General features: G+C 44.2%; 1 protein-coding gene across 6 annotated transcripts in view; it reads left to right on the top strand.

Annotated features, from left to right (window-relative positions):
* The window catches only part of CELF2 (CUGBP Elav-like family member 2), an 835274-nt gene that overhangs the window by 517499 nt on the left and 295005 nt on the right, over positions 1-22770 (top strand). The window contains exon 1 of one of the 6 annotated variants that reach the window (XM_040451474.1): positions 4632-5252. The exons of 3 other annotated variants lie outside the window; for them this stretch is intronic. In XM_040451474.1, coding sequence (XP_040307408.1) covers positions 5101-5252 — 152 coding nt within the window. In that variant the 5' untranslated portion in view covers positions 4632-5100. Of the gene's footprint in view, positions 1-4631; positions 5253-9512; positions 9787-22770 lie in introns of those variants that run through there. 2 more of the 6 variants (XM_040451471.1, XM_040451472.1) reach the window with 2 other exon arrangements.

Genomic DNA, 22770 nt, shown 5'->3' with positions numbered 1-22770 from the left:
ACTCCCTTCACACATGAGCCCTGGGAATACTCGCATGGATGTGTTCAGCAGACCACAGACTGAGATCTGTAACCCCAATGTATTAATTCTCTTTTTTATTTGTTAAAACGACACCTCACTGTGTTTTTTTTTTTTTTTCTTTTTAAAAATAGTTGTTGTATGATTGCAAAATATCCCTTTGGGGCTGAAAAACAAAGGAGGGCATTTGATTAATATTTATATGTAGAACTTTATAGCAAGTGCAGGTTGTGCTTGAATACCTAGGAAGTCATTCCAAGAGCGACTCAATACTAATTATTGTCATCAGGGTGGTTAATTAGGTGAAAATGTGGCTGATGGAAAGTTCATTGTGCACAGCCCTGGAAACACCCAGGTTGATGAAAAACAGGTAAAATGCAGAGGGAGTAGGGTTATGTGGGAATGGTGGCTCTGAAGGTAAGGGGTCAGAATTTACAGGTGAAAACCATATCATGAACTTGTAGAATGAAGGTAGTGGGGGAATGAGATATATCCAACTTCATTTCTTGTAGAGATGTCTGTGAAGTCATTCACAGAGTGTAGTTTGCTCAATGGCATCTCCCCAGCTCTGTTGCATTTTTAAAATGTTTATTTATTATTATTTATTTTGAGAGAGAGACAGGGCTCACGTGAGCAGGGGAGGGGCAGAGAGAGAGAATCCCAAGCTGGGTCCGTACAGAGCCCAATGCAGGGCTTGATCTCACAAACCGCGAGATCGTGACCTGAGCCGAAACCAAGAGTCGGATGTTTAACCCACTGAGCCACCCCAGCGCCCCACCCCCCACCCCCGCCCAGCTCCACTGCACTTCTTCCAGCAGGAGCAAATACAGTCCAATCAGTTGCAATAGTGCCTTGGTTCATCTTTATCAGCATTCACTGAATTTATTTCTACATACCGGTAATTCCTGGCAGATGGGTGTTGAGAGGGGCAGGCTTCCCCTTTCATAAAAGTATTGCTTCGTCTAATGGTTATGGGCTTTGGGAGGTGTTTGTTTGTTTTTCATTTTCTGTTTTTTGGTTTTTTTGGTTCACGGTGACTTGTTCTGTAGGAAAGACAAGGCAGTGTTTTGGAAAGGATTGAAATTCATGGCATTTTAGTTAATTGACATTGGAAAGAGGGTGTCAGAGGAAGGAAGGCATATGTGAGGCTTTAGTCTTGTTGCCCATTAAGAACTGAAGCTGGAGCTGAAGCACCTTTCCAGTCACGTGGCAGCCATCTACAGAGATGGGAATGACGTGGAAGCTAGACAGATCCATAAGGGTGTGTGTGTGTGTGTGTGTGTGTGTGTGTGTGTGTGAACCTCCACTCCACTCAGAAATATGCTCTTTAACCTTGATTTGGGATGAGATACCCTTTGTCCCCACACTCCGAATGTTTCATGCAATGTCGTTAGGGATTATCGTGCACAGGTATCGTCTCTGCAGCTTTTCTTTCGGGCTGTGACTCATGTCAGCACATTTCCTTGTATGTCAAGCCCATCATGGTTAACGGGAAATGGTGTCTGTGGGGAGAAGATGACACTAGCCCAGAGTGACACCGATTACCAGGGCAGCTCGAGCCACCACCTTCAGTTCCATTCCAAGTTGACCCGCCCATGATTGGCTGCCTAGGATCGTGACGAATCACTGGGGTTTAGAGAGCAGAACTTGCCAGCATGCCTCAGAGAAAAATAAAAACTTGAATTTTCAATTCTGAACAAACAATCGTTCAGTTCAACAAACCTTGCTGTCTTGGTCAAAGAGAGCTTGAGGTTTAAAGCTATAACAATGATACACCTACAACATCGTGGCTTTTTTCATCCCTGGCTTGAAAGGTCGCAGCTGCAAGCGGCAAAAAAGGGTCCAAAGCCTGTGTTGAGCTTATGGATGGTACTGCTGGCCTCTGGCCCGTGTGCGAACTAACTGGAACAGTAGAGACGGATCGGGTGCCACTCACCTTCCTGGAAAGCGGTCCGTCCCGGCCACGCCAGGGCTGCAGGCCCTGCGAGGTCCTGGTCTGTAAATGTCTTGCTTCTTGCACGTCTTGGTCTGGGACCCCAGCTCTCTCTTGGGCTCTGTAAAATGGCTTACCTGTTCATTCAGAGATGATTTAGGAAGCAGCTCTGAACATGAAACGTCCCGGAGCTGATGGTAAGAGGCCTAAGTTCCTGACGGTAGTGATGAGGATTCATTTGGACCTTCTCTTTGGAAACTGACCTGAAGGAAAGGGATGGCGACCTTACCCCAAGCCCCAGGATGTCTAGTGACATCTGCTTTCCGTGAGCTATAGGCTTCCCCTTGCCTCTGACCTGGGCTGCTGGCCTTAGAAACAGAAGTGTCTGTGACACTTGGATGCTACAAGAACAATAGGATTAGTCCCGGCTCTCTCTTTTCCCTTCCACCTGTCAGTTCCAGGTTTAAACACAGATTGTGGGCGGATTATGACTGGAAGTGAGGAATAAAGCCAAAATTTATTAGTCACCCATACCTGGGACTACACTAGGTGGTTTCTTTTATTTTATATCATTTAATCCTCACAGGATTAAATGATAGTGGTAGTTGTGTTATTACCATTTTAAAGATGGAAAACTGAGGCAGACCGCGGTAAAGGAATAGGCCTACAGACACACAGCTCACAGGGGAGGGATTCAAAGTCAGGACTCAACCAGACTCCTTCCCTGACAAGTGGAGAGTATAATTATTGAATGTCTGACACTTTAAAGTCATGTCTTCCTCTGGTGCTGCGTTTCTGCCATGGCCTTTGGTTTGTACATGCTCCATAGTTTCACTACTGAGGAAGTTGTACAGTAACAACAGAAAAATAACGAACAAGAAAGGAAAAATCTCAGTGGTGTTTGCTTCTGACTTCTAACAACTTCCCTCATATCCTCACTCATCTGCCTTTTAGTTCATGAGGTCTTTGAACTAAAGCATCCTATGCCTCACTTTTCTAAGGCTTTAAGCTGTACAATGGGAATAGACATTGGCAGGGAAAAGAGAATTTTAAAGCGTTACGAAATTGAAATGTAACTGTTTATCTACAGGAGGGGCCAAAAGATGTCCTATTGTAATCATAACTGGTCAAGGCACAAATATATATTGTGCTCGACATGAGACGTAGTCTCAGCCTTCTAGAAACTCAAGACGGTCATGAAAGGAGAGAGAACAGCAGGTAGAAAGGAACCAGTGGTGCGATGCAGAGGAAGGGTAGTTCAACCGGCTGGAAGGGCAGGTGACTGAGAAGGAGAGAGCAGGTGTCCTTAGACACCCTGGAGATAACACCCTGGAGTTATCTTTGTTATTAAAACGAAGCAAAACAAAATCCTAAGCTTCCTCTCCTTTCTTCCTCTGACCCAATGTATTTCCCATCTCTCCTGCTCCCTAACCTTGCCGTATTCCTATGAAATAGGGCAAATATAGCTCGTAGCCTCCAGAGAGCATTGAGACGGAGCTATGGGTACTGTCAAAGTTGACATTCAGCAGTGGAGATAAGATAGAACACTTGCCACTTAGTGTGGGTAGATAGCTATGCCACTTTTCCACGAAGATTTTCGGTAGTTCTTATAAGGGGAAGAAAAACATTTTTTTTTTTTTTTTGGCCTTAATGGACTTCAGGGGAATTAGCATCAAAAGCAAATTTCAATAAAAAGTCATTGGGGATTTTCAAAACCCTCTATCATAAGCTAAAAATAGCTAGAGATTTGAACCATATTATAGGGAAAAAATAAATTTCCTGTACTCAAAACCTTAATGTATTTTCAACCTACATGTCATTTTAATAGCTTTGTTATATAATTGCTGTAGGAACAATTAGGTTAACACATTGCACTTCTTATAGGAAGATCATGGTAGAGTTTGAGTTTTCAGCCCTTCATCCCTATGAGGAAATGATGACCACGCATATGACAAAGGTCTAGCTGATGAATCAGTAAATTAAATGACGCGTTCCCTGGTGTCATTGACAGAATCAAATGCACAATCAAACAGGTTGGGCTCTTAAATCTTCTAATCTTTTTCATTCAGTTTGAAAGTAGCGTTTGCCTTCAAGAATCTGATCTGCACGCCCCGTATCAGGTGGCTTCTGATCCTGGTAACCAAAGCTCTTTGAAGGCGATCCGTCATCATTGTGGGTAAAGTGGATTCATGTGTTTTGTTTTACAGAAACCCAAGCTTTTGCTCTTAATCTTCACTCTTCCTCAAGATGTATTTGTTCAGAAAAAAAAAAAGAGAGAGAGAGAGTTAACATTCGGGCAAATGGGGCTGTCATGCCTTCTGAGATTGCCTCTCGAGTTGAGTTGAAGTTTTGATGGTTGCCAGGATCTGTCTCAGACAGCCCCACCCCAAGGCTTGAAACCCCCATTTCTTTTCCTTCACTCCCACCTGTTGCTTCTCTCTCTCTGGACCTCACGTCCGCCCCACTCCTGGACCCACCCAGCTGTTGCTACTCAGCTGTTGAGTTTTGTCAAGCAGAAGTTTCTCTTTTTTAATTGAACAACACGTGACAGTAAGATGAGAACTTGGGGCCAATTGGGGAAGACCTTTTGTGGGGGTTGGGGGGGTGTCGGAGGGCCGATTGCCAGGGAATTAAACGCCTCATTCTGATAGGTATAAATTTTGTTCCTGCCGCCAGACTGGCACCAGATAAGGGTACCGCGTGTAGCCTGACACATCTCAGGATCTTCAAGAGGCCACTGGAACATTCCTTCAGAGGTTTTAACCGAGTGCCTTCGTGTGCGAATCACCACGCTAGGCCTTTTTCCTCTGCCTCCGATTTCTCCGTTCTTCCCCATGCTCATCTCCTGTGTACTCACTTCATGGGACACAGCCTTGCATCCTCCCCCTCCCACCCAACGGTAATGTCTGGAAAGGAATCTCATGGCTCACTCCAGAGACAGCTGTTCCTAGTTCAGAAACCAGCTTTGGTCAGGGCAAGGCAAACTTGATTTCTCTCGCAGATAAGCAACCAACCACAACTCTCTTTACTTGGGTAGTCACCTGCCTCCTCAGACACACAGCTGTAGAGGGAAGCTTCTGGCATTGTTTAGCTTCCATCTGAGAGAGAAAGCTAAGAGGGGGGAACAAAAAGAAGGCAGCAGCGGTATCATGGAGAAAGGCAAGGGGAAAGGCAAGTTAGAGAGAGAAGTGATGAGCTGGTTGGGCTCTGGGTCTGACAGACCCACAGTGTTAGCATTTCATCCCCTTGGAATGGAAGCTTCTGGAAACTCTAGAGGGGCATCTCATTTCGGAGCACGAAGGTATGTATACAAAGAACCGTCTTCATTTTGAGGGCCTCTTCAGAAGGAAGATAAATTCACCACTATGTATTTTTGCTCTATTAAAAACAGATTCAGAAAAACACAAGATTGCAAAAAGCCAGTAGCAGCTGTTCTCAAGGGAGAGTGACTACTTAAAATTCCTGTAAAAATGTAAAATAAGACTCTAATAACTACTTCATCTTTATTGGCATTTAATTTTACTTAAGTCATTTTAGGGATGTGACAAAGTCACCATTCCAGAAGCTTTCAATGGAAAATGGGAGGGGGGGCGTGTGTGAATAAAGTGATCACTTTAAATTTATAATTGGCGATAAAAGTCTTTTTAAGGGATGCCTTTATGGGATGAAGAAAAGATGTATTTCAATGTATCGCTTAAGGATCTGTTTGGGTGTTTTGAAGCACATAAAAAAACAGCATTGTTTATTTTTGCAAGTTACTAATGAAACTGGAGAAAGCCAAGAACAAACACATGGCCACAAAGTCAGATATTCTCTCAGGTAGTTAACATTCATGTGGATTTCAAATTTATTGGCTAGAAACGATAGGAAATCCCCTTATAGGGCCTGTATGTCTTGCTCCAAATGGCCCTGAGCACATTAGGCTTTTTTTTTTTTTTAACCGAAACAGCTATGTTAATAAAATTTGAATTCGAAAATGTGATAGGGCAAAGATGTTTTGGATTCCAGTTTGTAATGATGAGCCAGAAGTGGGGGGGCGGGGGGGAGGGGGAGACGCTTTTGTGAAGATGATATCTATGATAAATAGCTGATGGTGTTCTGCTTTTAAAGAGATTGCAATGTAGGACATTGTGTATAGGAACAATTAAAAAATGGAAATTTATCATGAAATATACAAGGTTATCTGTAGGGGGAAAAATTGCTTATAAATGCTAATCACCATATAGCAAGCACCAGTCTCTAACTTACGGTATAAACTTTCTGCAAAAATGTTGAAAGCTTTTTGATCAAGGGACTATATTCTGGTTTGTTGATTGAGTGGGGTGACTGGGATAGTATTTTTCCCTGCAGTGTGTACTCTATGTACAAATGCATTTATTAGCATGCTGTTTCTATTGAGATTTTTTTTTTAATGCCAGTGATAATTCAGTGCGCAAACAATGACCATTGGAGAAAACTCAGTTTGAGATGAGGCATGGGGGTGGGGGGAAGCAGCTTGCTGAAACAGCACAGAGCACCCGATTGCCTTGGAAGGCCTCATATAAAATGAGGTCATTCAGAAACTTTCCCTTGAAGTGCTTCCAATTCTTGAATTGCCTTTTGTTTGGGAAATGAATAGCAAGTTGATTAAAAAAAAAAAAAGACAATTAGAGAAGGTAGGGGGATGGGCCTAGGAAAGAGCTTAAGGTTTTTCTACAATGAAGCTAAAACTATGAGGAATCTTCATTGTTCCCCACAGACCCATCCCCAGTGATGTCAGCACACAGTGGTGTCACCAACCAGGTCATGTCCACGAGAGGGGCCCGCTGATGGCCTCATCCCTTTTCACTGCTGTTGATAAGATCCTTGGCTATAAAATAGCTCCATTGAACCCGAGTGAACAGCGGCCCAGCGGAGCTGTCTGCCAAATAACACCAACTGCCAAAACATGATACCTGATGGCTCATTACTGCATGAAAATTAAAAAAGGGGCCCCATTGAGTTGTTTCTAGATTTTGTTTTTTCCTTCTGCCAAAGCAGTGAAACGGGAAATTTACGCTTTTCATCAGGTGGTATTTGGTTGGGTGTTTTTGTTTTGTTTTCGTTTCTAGACTCAAGAGCTTTTGAAATTTGTATTTTTTAAAAGGACTATTGTGTATGTGCTATGATCATGGAAACAACACCCTGTGGAGGGTGTGTGTATGTGTGTATTTTGTTTCTCTTTGGCACCTGCATCAAGTGCCTGTGCAATCACTGTATTATTTATGTATTTGGCAGCCAAACGATTTAAACTCAGCTACACTCCATAAGCGTTCCTTGGTTCACATCATCACGGTATCCCATGTAAGAGTGGGTTTTCTTTTTATACTTGACCCTGGTTTTGCTTCTAACTTTAAATGGCAGAAGCAAATGTGCTTTGAAAACTCTGGTACATACACCGTAGTTGTTAAATAAGGCAATAACCTATGCACTTGTAATTCTTTCTCTATGACCTACTTACATACTACTTCACCCTCCTTATAGTGTGATTAAAAGCTGCTTTGAATCCACTATTGCCTCAAGGGATTTGAGACTAGAATTGAACAAACTGCTGAGAAGGCTTAAGTCAGTAAGAGGGCTTCCCTACAGCTTCTCCCAACTAATTCACATGCAATTAAAGAGAAAATAAATATTTCAGAAGTGTACATGTTAATGAAGCGTCTTATACCTTATAGAATGGAGATACGTATGGAGCTTTATTCCACAGCTGATTTGAAAATATGTTTCTTTTTGATGAAGGCGGCTGTGTTTTGCTTCTGTTCTGGAGGCCGGCTATGTTCATTCTGAAAATGAGTTTGTTATACAGTTGGCTCATTATATACATTTGGGATTTATATAAATGTACGAAAACCAAGAACTGACCAGGTTGGTCTCATTTATCCAGTTAATTACTTTATTAAGGTTATTGAAAGACCAACAAAATTCTTATCACTTCAAAGGCAGCCAATAGTAGCGAGGAGAGGGAGTAAGCTGAACTCGATGCTATCAGGAAAAGTTTGGGCATTTTGGGTCTAAGAACTCATTTCATTGCATCTGTTATTCAATTTCTGTTTTTCAATTCCTTGTGAACTTAGACCTCATTCCTCAGAAAGGCAATATTTTAAAATGAAGGTTAGTCCTAGCCCTGCATCTGTCTTGGAATTAGAAGTGCCTTGGTCAAAGCCAGATATACTGTTCAGCTGAAGGAGGAAATCAAGTCCATTAAGTATGTATGGACTTAATTGAATACTCCGGGCCTGTTACTTCATATTACTCAAGCCATCCATCAAGCCTGGATTTAAAATTGATAGGTGGATTTAAAATTGGTATATAAATATTTGTTTTCATTCATAATCTCAAAAGATGGTCAGGTCTCATGATCGCACAAGAAGTTGTGAGAAAAGATCGTTTCTCTGAATAATGGTGCCTGATACATCAGGCTTATACCTGGTGTATGTAACTACACGTGACTTAGTTGTTTAACCCTCTGGCTACCGTGACTGTATCCCCAGGCGTGTGCTATGTCCTTACAAAATGAGAGCGATTACCATAAGAGGCAAACTGTAATTCTGGTATGCAGTTTATGATGTTGCTTTAGCACATGAAATATGAGAAGTTTTACATCCTTGCATCCTGTGGCCTTGTGAACAGTTTGCTTTCATCTAAATAACCAAACAAAACAATGACAACAGCGATTTAGAACGTCACTGTATACTTACCTTTCAAGAATTGTTGCAAGTCGCTTGGGAAAATTCAACTCCCTGCTTTATTCCTTGGAGATTTTCGCCATTTTTCACCACTCCTATTAGTCAAGTCACACATCTTAAATGGATGTTTAGGCCTCATGGCCGTTACGTTACAGCTCTCACAGTCTTTCAGTAAAGTCCGTTGGTTTTTCATCCTTAAATACTAGAAAAGGACAAATTTGTTTCCTTTTTAAAAGAAAACGTGATTACCGTGATTCACATTTTTCAGTCCCTTATCTGAACTTGTGCGTTTTTCCAAGATGATACAAAGGAAATGTAATTGTGTGCAGATTGAGTCCTCTTTGTCCTTAAAGCATTGAGATAAGTCCCTAAATGTCACTTGGGCCGTTTATCTGATACTTTGGCCAACCCACGAATGCTAGATCAGTTATTGTTGGGAGTTCATACACTGGCTAGCAGATCGCACCGAGGTGCGTTTCAGCAAGCACTCGTGAGGGTGCCCTTTCTCCCGGCTTCGGCTGGGGACTTGGGTTTGGACCGTCATGGGAACTAGGCTTTGGCAATACAGTGGCACTGATCTACCACAGCGGTTATTCGGGCCTCGTGCCAGGCGCCGTGCAAATGGGGGAACTGAGCGGAACTGGACCGAGGCTGCGTGGTGAACTAGTTTGCCTTGCTGGAGGCTGGGGACCCCAGGAAAGTCTGGCTATTTTTAAAAGCTGGTGAGCTCAGCTTCCCCAGCCGCGGGCCTCGGGCGGGTCCCTCCCTCCGGGGGCAGGGCGGGCGGGCGGGCCCGCAGGGGTTAAGCGGCGGCGCGGCGGGCGCGGAGCTCCGCCTCCGCTCGCCGCACCTGGCGCTCCGCAGACCGTCGCCGGGGCGCTGGATTTCGGAGGGGATTGGCGGAGAGCGGGAGGGGAGAGAATGTGACAAGTGCCGGCTCGGGCGGCCGCCGGGAGGCCGCGCGCACCTGTCCCTGCCCATCTCGCGCCGCCCGCGGCCGCTCGGACGCGCGCACAGCCGCCCCCCGCCGCCCGAGCGCAGAGCGCGCGCCGAGAACATGACTTCTGCCTTCAAGCTGGATTTCCTCCCGGACATGATGGTCGAGGGCCGCCTGCTAGTTCCCGACAGAATGTGAGTGCAGCCCCGGGGGGGCACGCGCGGCCGCTCTCCCCGCGCCCCCGGCCGGGCGGCTGCCGCCAGGTCTCGCTCCCGGAGCCCCCGAGGAGGGCGAGGGCGGCCGGCGGCTGCGGCTCGGCCGCCTCCCCCGGGTTTGTGAGCCGGCGCTGGACGCGGGGAGCGGGGCGAGTGTCCGGACGCGCCGCGCCGGGCGGTGCGGGGAGCGGGGTCGGGGCGGGGACCGGGACCCGGACCGGGGTCGGGGGCGTGGGTTTCAGGCGGCGGCCGGCGAGCGGGGGACCAGGTGGGGACCGGCGAGCCCGACGCGGAGTCCGGGGGTCCGGGCGTGGGGTCCGGTCGGCGGGGCGCGGCGTCCCGGGGCGGGGTGCGCGCGTGCACGCTCGTGTCATTTGAAATGCGGGTCTGGTGGAGCTCTCGTGGCCCATTTAAAGATCCCTTCTTACCATATTACCCGCTCCTCTGACTTACATTTGCAAAGACTCTTCGCCGGCGGTGGGAGAAGTGGAAGGAGAGGAGAGAAGAGGAAAAAAAAAACCCGGGGGGGTGGGGGAGAGGGGGGGTAATTATAAAGCGTTAAAATAGCCCGGTGTACTCTATTGCAGAAATTAGAGGTAATTTTTACGTAATCATGGTGGTTCGTCTGATGTGCAGTCTATAATTTAATAATTAATGTGGTTCTGGTTGTTTTACACGTCGCCAAACTAGGGTGGAGAGTTTATTGGGAGAAGTACGGAGCTGGGATTTCTGAAGAAAGGAAAGTATATCTAATTTTTCTCTGGCTCGTTAGTCTCGATAGGAAAGTTTCTTCTATCAGCTCGGGCGCTATCGAGTCAATAGCATCCACTTGTATCTCAGGCGTGTTACGAAAAAGAAACCTAAGAGGATTGCCAGAAGCGGGTCTGAAAGGTCCGTGTCCATTTTAGACTTGGAACGTACAAAATTGTCTCTTATCGGGCAAGAATTCTGCCAGTGAATCTAGGCTACAAGTAATCTAGTGAAAAAATGACGGTTATCCTTGCTAAGAGTACATATAAAATGTTTCCTATTCTACCCGCTCTACGACTTCACATCCATATTCTTTCTGGCACCTTATGTACCCTTTGCAGTTTTTAGACCATTCACAGCTTTCTGATCCATTTCTCTGGCAGCTCGCTTTCCCCTACGGTGCTAGATTCATTTGCTAGCATGTTAAATGTTATGAGTGAAGAGATTTTTGAGAAGTTCCACGGTGGCCAATTATTTGAGCCCCTAGGATTAAAAAAACAAAAGGGGGGGGGGAAGGCGGCTGATAGAATCTGTTAAGTGCGAATTGTCCTTCCAGTCGATATGAAGAATGTTAACTTGCTTGTACACACGATCAGGTTCATTGTCCCAACTAAGACAATCAGATAACGTAAATTAAAATATTGAATTTCCTTTTGGCAATTTTCTCTGGGAAATTAATCTTGATTAGTAACATTCCCGTGATACTTGTTTTACAAGATCTCTGTCCTGTCCCCCTTAAAATATACGTGTGTGTGGATATATAATACTTGTTTGTGCATTTGCTATTGAAAGTTTTGTGGTTTCTGCTCTCCGGAGGAGGAGCGTCAGGAGGAAGAAGTGGCTTGATCATGATTGAGTTTTCAGTCACCTGCTACTTAGGTGACCAGAAGATCTCCATCTAACGAATGCTCTGTGAATTTAATGTGTTAATGGTCTCCGAAAGATGCTGTCTCTTGTCAGTTAAATTACGAATTATGAAAGTTTAATTTGTCTTTTTCATTTGGTGGATGAATGTGGCTTTTTCAAACTGTTTGCTCTGAATAGAGCCTTTGTATCTCAGCCATGGAGTCTCCTATGCAAACCCTGGTATAACTTACTACCCCCACTTCTCTTCCAGATGCTAGTTATTTCCCAGTGATATCCTTTGGAATCAGACCCCCATTGTTTTCAGTGCTTGCCAACTCTTGCTTAATTGAACTTTTTTTAAAAAAATAAAAATAGAGGATTTGTAAATAATTTGTTTCCAAGATAACTATTATGTCCTCTTAGCCCTAAGAGTACTGTAGCATGCTTTCCAAAATAGTTTGTAATTAACTCACATTGGAGACTATCTTTGGGGAACAGAGGTGTGTGGGAGGGCGTGTGACAAGCTGAAAATGCTTGAAGCCCACCTAGCACTGTGTCTTATTGCCATATGCATGCGGTTGAGAAGATAGCCGTGCAGATTTATTGTTTTCGGGACCGGTTGTCACATATGGTATATTGCCATTTGGACTAAATTGCAGGCGGCTGAATATTGGCCTATTCCTAAAAGGGACCTAAATAAAGCATAGGGGCTTTTCTGGTGTTGATTTTCTAAAGCAGTAGGACATATTTTCAATGGCATTCTCCCACAAGAATATATTACATAAGTTTGCAAGATGTAATATGTTTGAGTCCTCAAGGCAGATGAACAAATAGCTTTTGAGATGAATTATTACGCTTGATGGCCCCACGAGCCATCCAGTGTTTAAAGAGCCCAGATCATTTAAGGCTCTGCGGTGGCTCTGAATTGTTGGGACATATGCTTCAAAGTCTTGGCGTTTTAAGCCTTCAGTATCGAAACTGTAAATGCAAATAGACCTTTTAAATAATCTTAACTGCTGACGTTTTGTTGTCTTTATGCTACTGTAGAATATCGATTGCAACAAAGCATAATGAAGGTAGAGTAGGAACTGATTTCAAAAATTCTGTTTTAAGCTTGGGCAGTCGGTTTGGGATGGGTGTGGGGATGAGGGTTTTCCTTTGTTTAACCTTTTCAATGATCACATATGCGTTCAGGGGTTTTAGATGCTTTTCAGTTTTTAAACAGAAGAATCTAAGAAATCACGTCTTAGAAATGAGAAATTGCAGGTGGAAAAAAAATCTATAAATGCAGCTTTAAAATTATTCCTATTTGTGATGTTAGAATAAGACATCAAGAAACAAATTAAAATGAAATCTTATTCCCCCCAACCACCCACATTCAGTAAGTAACCTTGTTGGAAATGAGAAAAGTTATCCTGAGTGTAAATTCATCAGTTTGGTGAATTCACCATTTTTGTTCATTAGGTCCTCCCGAGTTAAGATAGCTGGAAAAATGTCAGTGTCCAGTTAAACTGAAAGGGGGGGAGGGGGGTCTAGGGGCTTTCACCGCTCAAGTTGAAAGGGGCTTTAAAGACCATCTGGACAGACCTCGTTTTATAGATGAAGAAACTATCGTAGGGGGCAGCATGACCACTTCCGGAAGGCGTCGTAATTCCTGTTTTCTCCCTTTCCCTCAAATGATGAAAACGTGAGTCATTAATGGAATACCTACTGTGTACCAAGGCACTTTATTTACCTGTCTCTAACCTTAGCAATAGATCTGCTGGGGGCGGGTTATACCCATTTTACAGGTCATGTTTAAAGGTGTTGTATGCTGCCCATGCCTCATAGGCAGTGAACAGCAAAGCTGGGGTTGGCTTGTGCGTGTGTTACATAAATGCAAGTTCACGTGCTGCTGGGGAGAGAAGAGAGAACTGTGGATTAAATATACGACGTAGATTTTTACCAGAAATCCAAAATTATGCCACATGAGAATGGTTGAGCATTATAGGAAACATGTGTGACTCGTTCAGAGTTGACTTTCTAATTTGATTCAGATTCACACTATTATCCCTATGTTCATTAAAGAGAATATATTTTAATTAAAAATATTTTCTGGTTTACAAGGTACCAGTAAGATAAAGATGGGATTTGAAGTATATTCAGAAAATGCCATTACCAATAATAAAATACAGCAATAACTGGGACTTAGCACCTGATTCTTTGATGATCATGGAAGGAATTAGAGAAGATTCTGCAAAAAGGGTTATGCATATGGATTTTTAAGGAAAATTTTTAAAGTCTACTTTCAAGTGGGATTTTTCAGTGAGCAATACATATTTTAGCATCAGCTGCTTCCTGAGAACAGAAACTCCTCCCATATTGTCATTTTGGAACACTAATGTTACCTTTGATCTGGGTTAGAGGTATTATGTTAATTGTTAAGTATTGCTGTTTAATTGTAATTTGCTGGATTGAGATTACTCTGGAATCTGTTGATGAGACACCGTGAACTGGGGGGAACAAGAACCTTGCGAGACAAGATAAAAAAGGAGATAAGATTTTCCGATATGAACCTAGTAATTAAGATTTCATGGGATCATTTAGGATGTTTCCACCTCAGAGCAGTTCTGGGGGGGGGGGGGCCCCCAACAGCTGTAACAACAGTATATTTGGCCTCTGATAAAAGACTGCAATCTCCCTCCTTTTTTTTTTTTTTAACACAAATTTGCGAACTTTTCATTTCTCCTTACCACCCTCCTTTGTGGTTTTGTTGCTTCTAAACTAAATGCTCATTCAAGACAGGTACTGTTGTGGCACGCAGAACCATCTGATGAACTTGAGTGTTCTGTAGCCAGCACGGGGCGCGATCTAGCTCTTGTGCCAAAATTCGGGGTAGTGCTCATTTGTTGAGGCTGATATATGTAGACTTGTCCACAGCCCTGAACGTCACTGTCGCACATTCTCAGTCATCCTCACGACTGTTGAATAATACTGTAAGCATCCTCTGTCTGATTTGCATGCCACTGGAAAACCTGATATTTTCAACACGTTTCAAGGAGCTAAATTAATAAGCCATTGACGCGGCATACTTCCTGGGCCGAACTTCATCCAAACTTCAAAAGTCTTTATTTCCCACGTAGAGTATTAATACCAGAGGGGTTCTGTTTTGGGGGGTTTTTTGCGTGTTTGTTTGTTTTTTTTGTTTTTTTTTTTTTTGGTTTGGTTTTTTTCAGAGGCTCACATTTTTGCTTTTTGTTTGCAGATTAGGACACCAGAAGGAGTCAGCTGTTTGTTTGGTGGAATAGGTGTGCTAAGCACTGCAGAAGGGAGGGTCTGGAAAGCACTAACGGTTTCCGGTTCATTCACCCCCAAGAAGTTCCCATGCCCCCGTGTCTGTTTCCACTGTCAGGGAGGGACCGGTAACATAATGGGGCCAGCGTCACTGGCCACTTGTGTGGCAGTGCAGAAAACGTAGTTTTATTTTTCCTTAAGAGAAAGCTCTTGCTAAAGCGAAGAGAAATGGAGCTGCGCATTCCTGGAAAAACCTTTGTGGGAAACAAAAACTAATTAGCGCACTAAATGTGATGCTCTCAGGTAATTGTAAAATAATTATCCCCCTTTAGCATCATCACTGTGTAATTGTGCCATCCAATATTCTCATGCTCTGAATCTAGATGCGGAGGGAAGGAAACCTCGCTCTCCTCCCGGGGATTTCTTTTTCATTTACTGGGAGCCTTAGTCTCCTTCTAGAAAGGACTTTTAAAGGAAAGGGGGTGACAGGGAGATTTTGAACCGCTTCACCCTGGCCATTTGTTCCAAATCGGGACAGAAAATGATTACTCCAACTGGTTTGATAGAAATACAATTCCAGTTACATGGCCGAAATGCCTGGTGAGCATATTTGAGATTTACACGTTCACAGAGCTACACCCGGAGTTTTATGAACGGTCTGTTTTATGAACTGCAGATTGTATATTATGTTCAGATACTGAGAGTGATACTTTAAAATCAGCTGATCCTTTAAAATGGAATGCTAATAAATATGTAATCCTATGGCTCTCAAAATGACAGATGAGTACAAATTCCGTTTTTGGTTAAATTTTAATTACTCCATTTGAATGAATGCCTCAGAGCCAACTTGCCAGCAAATTATTAGACCCATTTTTTTTTCTTCCTGAAGATTTATGTAAATTAAGTTTAGCCTGTATTTAGACTAAAATATCATTTGGGTTTATTATTACAAAGTTTTCTACCAGACTCATATGGCCTTTTACTGAAGGTCAGGTTTTAAATAAATCTATCCTGAGGAGGACTCAGTTTAAATGATGAGTGCTCCCTTTTGGTCAGGCGAACGGCAGGAATCCTACAGACAGATGACCAGATCATAGTAACAGTGCCTTAAAATGGGGTTATGGGGAATGTTTTGATATTGTCTTTTTTTTTTTGTTAATGTTCATTTATTTTTGAGAGAGAGACAGTACACATAAGGGGGGGGAGGGCAGAGAGGCTCTGTCAGCACAGAGCCCCATGCGGGCTTGAATTCACAAACCATGAGATCATGACCTCAGCCGAAGTCAGAAGCTTAACCAACGGAGCCACCCAGGTGCCCCTGATTTTAAGTCTTAATAATTGAAGAAGTCAAAGAGGTTTGTCTCCTCGGTAAGAGGAGGTTCTGCTCACGCCTTTGTTAGAACTGTGGACATCAAGTTCCCCCAACCCACTAGCTGCTTTGTCTGACATTTATAGGCTCCAGTAGCCTCAAGATCGCCCACTTTCACAGATGACGGTGGTGACTCCTCAGAGGGAATGCAGTTAATTTCAGCTGATTGATTTGACATTTTGACATAACTTTTGGACAGCTTAAAAGCATTTTGTGGGGAGGGGTACCATGGGAGAGTCACGAGTTCTCTCATAGTAGGATCTGAAGTTGTTTGATTTTGTGCTGAAATTCTTAATTTTTATACTTTTTTGTAAAGACAGTTGGTAGTTTGACCTAGGCTCATTAAGTTTATTTTTATTTTTTTTTTACATTTTATTTATTTTTGATAGAGACAGAGCACAAGTGGGGGAGGGGCAGAGAGAGAAGGAGACCCAGAATCCGAAGCAGGCTCCAGGCTCCGAGCTGTCAGCACAGAGCCCGACACGGGGCTCGAACTCACAAACCGCGAGATCATGACCTGAGCCAAAGTCGGACGCTTAACCGACTAAGCCACCCAGGCACACAAGCTCATTAAATTTTAAGGTGGCATCTTTATATCCTTTTCCATGAATTGTGTCTCCGTTTCTATCTCCCCCCATAGCTTAGAAAGTTGTGCCACATTTATCTGCCAAAAATAAAATCAGCTGGTCCTTTCATAGGAGAGCAAAATAGCATTCTTCACTTGGCTGTGGTCAGTAGGCATAAAATGTGTGTGTATGTGTGTGTTCATATGAGTACATATATGCACGTGTGTATGTGTGTGAAAGTACATATACATGACAAACTACCTCATTGGGCATAAGTCTTTACTTTCTTGAAATATCTGCCCCTTAGTGGTCTTTGAGTGTAACAGTTCTGAAATTGTTATGACACAGCCGGTGTTTACAGATTATTATCTTCATAACTGAAAACTGTAAGATTTAGAAAAGTTTAGCATCTTGACCAAAGACGTATTCAAATGAGGTCTCAAGACGATGTTCTGACTCTTCGGCCCAGAACCCCCAAGTTTCTGTTAAAGGTAAGGGAAAAAAGCCCCTCCTGATGTTGCTGTCACCTCTCACTGAGTAGAAAGCTGAGGGTTGAGTGGTCCTTTCTGTCCTTGCTGCAAAGTCCCTGGACCTGGGGGCCCCCTCCTGTGGCTCCGTTGTGATCAACATGTCGCTCCCATCAGGATCTTCCAGGTTTGAAGTAGGAAGAAAGGCTCCTCACAGAGCGATCTGGACAGTAGGCCCTAAGTGGTATTTTCTTGGGTGGTCCCAGCTGGTACTGGCCAGACCACATTACATCCCTTACCTCGTGCCTCTTGGCCCCTGCACCCCCTCTTCGTTGATGCACGTCATTATCCATGCCTTGCTGTCCTTGTTGTACAGAGCCCTTGAAATTTCCATGGTGCCTAAAAGGGAGTTCAGCACCTTACCAGGACATCTTCAGAAGGTTAACCTTAGAGCAGATGTGGGGACCTATGAGGGGGGAGAGTAAACTGACGTAAACCATCCGAAACCCACACATGCGCTCCTGCATCCACTTGGTTTCTCTCTGCATCTCCTGAGTAAGACGTTGGGTCGAGTAGGTAGAGCAAGTAATGTGGAAACCTGACATCCCCTTTGTTCCTTGAAAACCTTAGGGGAGTGATAAAGGCAAAGATAAGGTGAAAAGGCAGGAGGAGGGAAGACTTGGGGAAAAGACTAAGGTATATTCATGTAGTCAGGCTGCTTTGTTTGGCTCTCCACTCCTGGTTCTTTGCACCCGCTCATTTCCTTGTGGTCCTAAACAGGATAGCTGTTTCTGAGTTTGCTTCCTGCCTTCCTTAGGCTTTCCCGATTGATATCTTCTTGGCTCTTGTATTTGAATCTTCTCTAGGCCCATTTAATTAGGCCCTTCCCGAAGAGTTCTCCTCCGTGTGAAGAGAAGGGGCCACGTGTGTCCACACCACATCTCTCCCAACGGGAGCCTTGACGGGAGGGCAGCGTGGAAAGCCCTCGGCCGTCACTTGTAGTCAACTCCTACAACCAGAGTAGCTGCGCGTTTCTGTGCACGGAGCTTTATTTTGTCTTCATACGTTACAGAAGGGGTGTTGAGTTTTCTGGGCGAGCAGAAGGGGAGCGTATTTCAGAACGATTAACTTTACGGATGCCATTGTCTCGGGCGGCGGCTATATTTGGAGGCTCGGCAGCTGTGTCTGCTTGCTCAGAATCGTCACCAGGAGGCTTCCAACTGCAATTACTCCCTTCCGTCCATGCTGGTGACCTCTTTCCTCGTGACTCCCGTTGTCCACGCAGCCATCTCTCTTGGGTGTCAGGATTTAAAGGCTACATGCCAGTTCTTAGAAAGCCTGCGTGCTGGTTACCACCACTGGTGCCTCTGCCAGGCACGTCTGTTTTACATGCTGACGCTACCTGTCAGGATTCTCTCTTTTCACAAAAAGCCACGTTTTCCCGACTCCTTTTCCCTCTTTCTTTCTCTCTCTCCTTTTACTGCCTTTTTTCTTACTCTTAGATGTCAAAGGGTCACCTCCAATATCTACTTTCTTTCTTCCTGTCCTGTATTCACGAGGGCAGTCCTGAACAGGTGCTCCTTCACTCCTGGTCCTGCGAGGCCCCTTAAGAAGCACTCTGTTTGAGTGGAGACCAAGCAAAGCACTCTGTGTCTCTTTCCTGAATGGACCCTGGCCACAGAATTCACTTTTCTCCAGAGAAGAATTCAGGAAACCTTATTCTTCATACAGGAACCATGTTAATGCCGTGAGGCGTGTGTGGGTTTAAATTGTTTGTTAGAAATAACTTCCTGTTAGATTGTTTCTGCTCGTCAGGGACGTTTGCCCTGCCTTGGGTCCTGCATTGGGTCCTGCTTGGGCGTAGTAGGCCGGGATCACTAGGGATGTTGCTACAGGGTTGGAGGTTGCTCTTCAAGACTAAAGACCCTTTACTAAACAACAGTCTGAAGCCTTCCCCTGGCTTGTCTTTTGGTTTGTTCCATGCCCACTTAAGGTCTTGGCTGACTTGTCAAGATTCCTCATCTAGAAAATAAGGATAATAAGATATGCTCCTTATCTGTCCCACAGAATTACTGTGAGGCTAACGTTGGGAAAGGAATGACAACCTAAATATTTTATTAGCTTCATGGTACTTAAAACTGACCACAAGTTCACCTCCATTTCCTGGGAGAGTCAAGTACAGTGAAACCTCATTACAATTGACCGGTTAATGTTTTCTCCCTCAGAACATTCGTGCTTTAAAGTCTCAGCCAAAGACCCATAAAGCAGTATTGCTCCCATATAAACTTCCAGAAAATGCTCAGTCCCCAGGACAACATTATAAAGACTGATTTTTTTTTTCTCTCCCTTTTCTGCATGATGATTGAGAAATGAAATGCAGTTCGTCTTCCAACTGTGAACTCGTGGTCCGACCTTCCATTCTGGGATAGGGTTGAAGCAAAAAGCAATATCTTCATCCAATATCCCCTTATGCACTTTCTGGGGGGGGGGGGGAAGCCTATCTCTACACCAGCTGAAATAGATTTTGATTTTCTTATGGGGAGAGAATCAACCACACAATACGCAGGCTGGTTCCCGATAATGGGACTCCTAGCCCTAGCAGAAACCCGGCCATTGGGGAAACAATTTGGGTGATGTGAATATGGAGAGGGACTATGGTGCACACTGGTACCTAATTTCTCTTTAGGTGTTCAGGCCACAGAGTGCCTAGAGAACACAGAAGGAGAGTCACTGAGGGAGGAAAAGACTTGGAGAGGGAATCAGGGATTTTTGTGAGGTGGCACAGTGGGTAGAGGGTGTGTATTCGGGTGGTGCCCAACAGCAGGAGGCGTCACAGTGACTCTGGTCTGTGCGTTGATAAACAGGCACTTCTCCCAACATAGCTGACCGAGTCCTTGACGTCCTAAGAGACTAGAGCTGCCTCAGCTAGGGTGAAGATTTGCTCCTAATGTTGTACGTCTCTTAATTGCTTGAGATCACACGTATTCAGGTTCAGTTGGGAAGCCTATACAGCCTGCCCGCGTGCGTGGGTTGAAGGGTGTTGTCAGTGATGGGCCAGGGGAACACTCGGCACCCGCTCCGGCTGAGAGAATGATGTTGACTGCGGATCTCCAGGTCACTAGCATGACCGCCAAAGCTAAGCGTCCCCTTCCTTGGGGAACAGACCGCTTGGCATTAGGGTGAACGTCGTCACCCTGATGCAGTGGGAGCACTGTCCCATCAGAGATGACTGCTGGTCCTGAGCTTGTTGGGAAGGGAAAACTAGGCCTGTGGCCCAAAGCTGGCAAAGCCTTTGGAGAAGGGGCCAGCCATGCACATACTGCAAACATTCCTGGACAGATTGATCGGTACTTTGCAATCGCCTCATTTTATCATCACAGTATCAAAGAAGTCCAATTAACTTGTAGGCAGCCTTTCAGCTGGGCCAAGATTTTGTTCCAGTAGTTATAAAAAGTGACCAAGATTGGACCATGGTCAGCCACAGAAGCCACGTGGTGGCCTTTATCTTGCTCCTAACTGTGTCTTTTTTTTTTCAGGTCTACTCAGAACATGATACTTTTGATTCAGTTTGGGATTTCTAGTTGTCTGTTCAATAAAATAATGATGTCTGCCCAGAAGCCAAAAAAATGTTCTCTCATGTCAACAAAGCTATAATTCTTGGACAAATAAATACTCCTTTTTAAATGTTTTTCTCCTGATTATGGACGCTTTAAAGAACGCTACCTTCCTTCCTGAGTGTACTTTGTGAAATTTTTTATGATAGTAGCCAAGGATACCCTGGAGGCAGCCATTAAGGAATTTATATAAAATATCAATAATCTTCAGAAAAATTTTGCAAGATTAAGCTGTATCGTTCCTGTTTTGCAAACAAGAAAGAGGTTTGGGGGAAGGGGGATGGTATTCCTCTGTTTCCAAGTGCTTGTTTACAAAGCCTGAGGTCTTTCTCTCGGGCCACCTTGCATTTTGGTCCAGGAGGCTGTCTTTGCCTGTTGAGGGATTCTTAGACACTTCTAGGACCATAAGTACGCTGAATTTCTGGTTACTTTGGTGACTTGGCAGCTGATGATGCGGGTTCCGAGGATGAAGTACAATTTCTTCGCTGTGACCCAGTAATAATCTGCTTTTTATGTGCTTTTTCACATAAATTGCTTGTTCTTGATTTTATTTCATAGCGAGACCGATTTCTGAGTCTAGAAGGCAAGTGTGTTGTGAGCGATGTCACTAGAAAGGGGCACCATAGCAATGTCAAGATCTCTTAATGCCTCAGATTCTCACTTACTGCAGAGATAAAGAAGCAGTTAACATTGAATGTTAAGGCGGGTCCTTGTTCTTCATTCGAGATAGCCATATATTTCATGAAGAGGTTTCTCGTGAGGACTTCATTAGGCACCTGGCCTTCCCCCTGTGTACTTCCAACTTCTTAATTTTTACATCTAATTCAGATGAACACTTGGCCTTTCTCAGGGGCGCCTTGAGCCCAGAGCAGGCCGCCTTGTGAATTAGAAAAAGGCTCTCAGGTGGTATTCAATCTCTACTGTCCCCCTCAGTTGGTGACTTTTTGCAGAATCCTTTCTATGCAACATGCAGGTTTATCCCTCCATAAGTGGGCCAAGTAAGTAGGCAGTAGCATAAGGGAGTCCCTGAACAAATGGACTGACAGTTGTGACCACCTTGAACACGGTATCCCATCCATTTCAAGTGTCTGTAAACTTTGGCGCTCTTTGTAGCTTTTTGCTCAAGTGTCTAAACATTTGAGGGGACTCTGGATTTTCAGCAAATGGTAGATAGCTGTTTCATGACCACATACCCAATGTAAAGGAAGGGATACGGACAGGTTCGAGGAGAATTCGTGCATGGGCTGGTCTAACCCTCAAACCATTTCATATCGAGTATGAGCTTGTCAACGTGCCTTTACTCTTGGCAGGAGACAAGCGTCGTAACCTAAGAGGATGTGATTTGAGTGGAGTTTTCGTGCCCCGTGTGCTTATTGTATTCTTGCTACTGATGCAAACATTATCTATAATTACATTTTCAAGTGACTGAAAATTGCAGGCTTTGTTGAACAAAAATACAGCCAAAGAATGGAATGTATACCCACTCCACCCTCATTATAAGGCTTTCAGAAATCAGACTATAAGGCCCAATACCATGGCTCTCAACTGCGCGATATCAGCTCCGTTCTCCGATGTTTGAACACTTTGTCAAAACGCTAGGTTCCCAAGGATGATCACATAATTGGGAGAAAATGCTACTACTCTTTCAGCACTTGGTTCGCTCCATTGTCACCTAAGTCACAGTGGCACCTCCTCTCACGAACGCTCTATATCCAGGATGTAAAATGAGGAACCACAGTTGGATTTCGATCCACGCTTGAATGGGCCACTTTGAGAGAGTTGGTTGAGATACAGACACTGTTGCCTTCCCACAGCAGTTCCATTCCATCGCTGTCACATTATGTTTTCTGATGACGTCGTTGCTCTGTCATTTATGTGATAGTTCAGAATGTCACAACTCCCTCTCCAGACCCTAGTAGAGTTCAAATTCGACAAGAACCTGAAGAAAAGTCATGGTGAAGCTTTAATCAACAGTAGAAGCAGAACCAACACTTGACTGAGGTTGCTCAGAAAACCCACAGACTGTTCCTGATTCTTTTTAATGTTGGTTTATTTTTGAGAGAGAGAGAGAGAGAGAG

The sequence above is a fragment of the Herpailurus yagouaroundi genome, unplaced genomic scaffold, assembly GCF_014898765.1.
Source record: "Herpailurus yagouaroundi ecotype Mexico unplaced genomic scaffold, PumYag 203, whole genome shotgun sequence".
Lineage (NCBI taxonomy): Eukaryota > Metazoa > Chordata > Mammalia > Carnivora > Felidae > Herpailurus > Herpailurus yagouaroundi.
The sequence above is the reverse complement of the archived record's forward strand: the minus strand, read 5'-3'. Positions and strand labels throughout refer to the sequence as shown.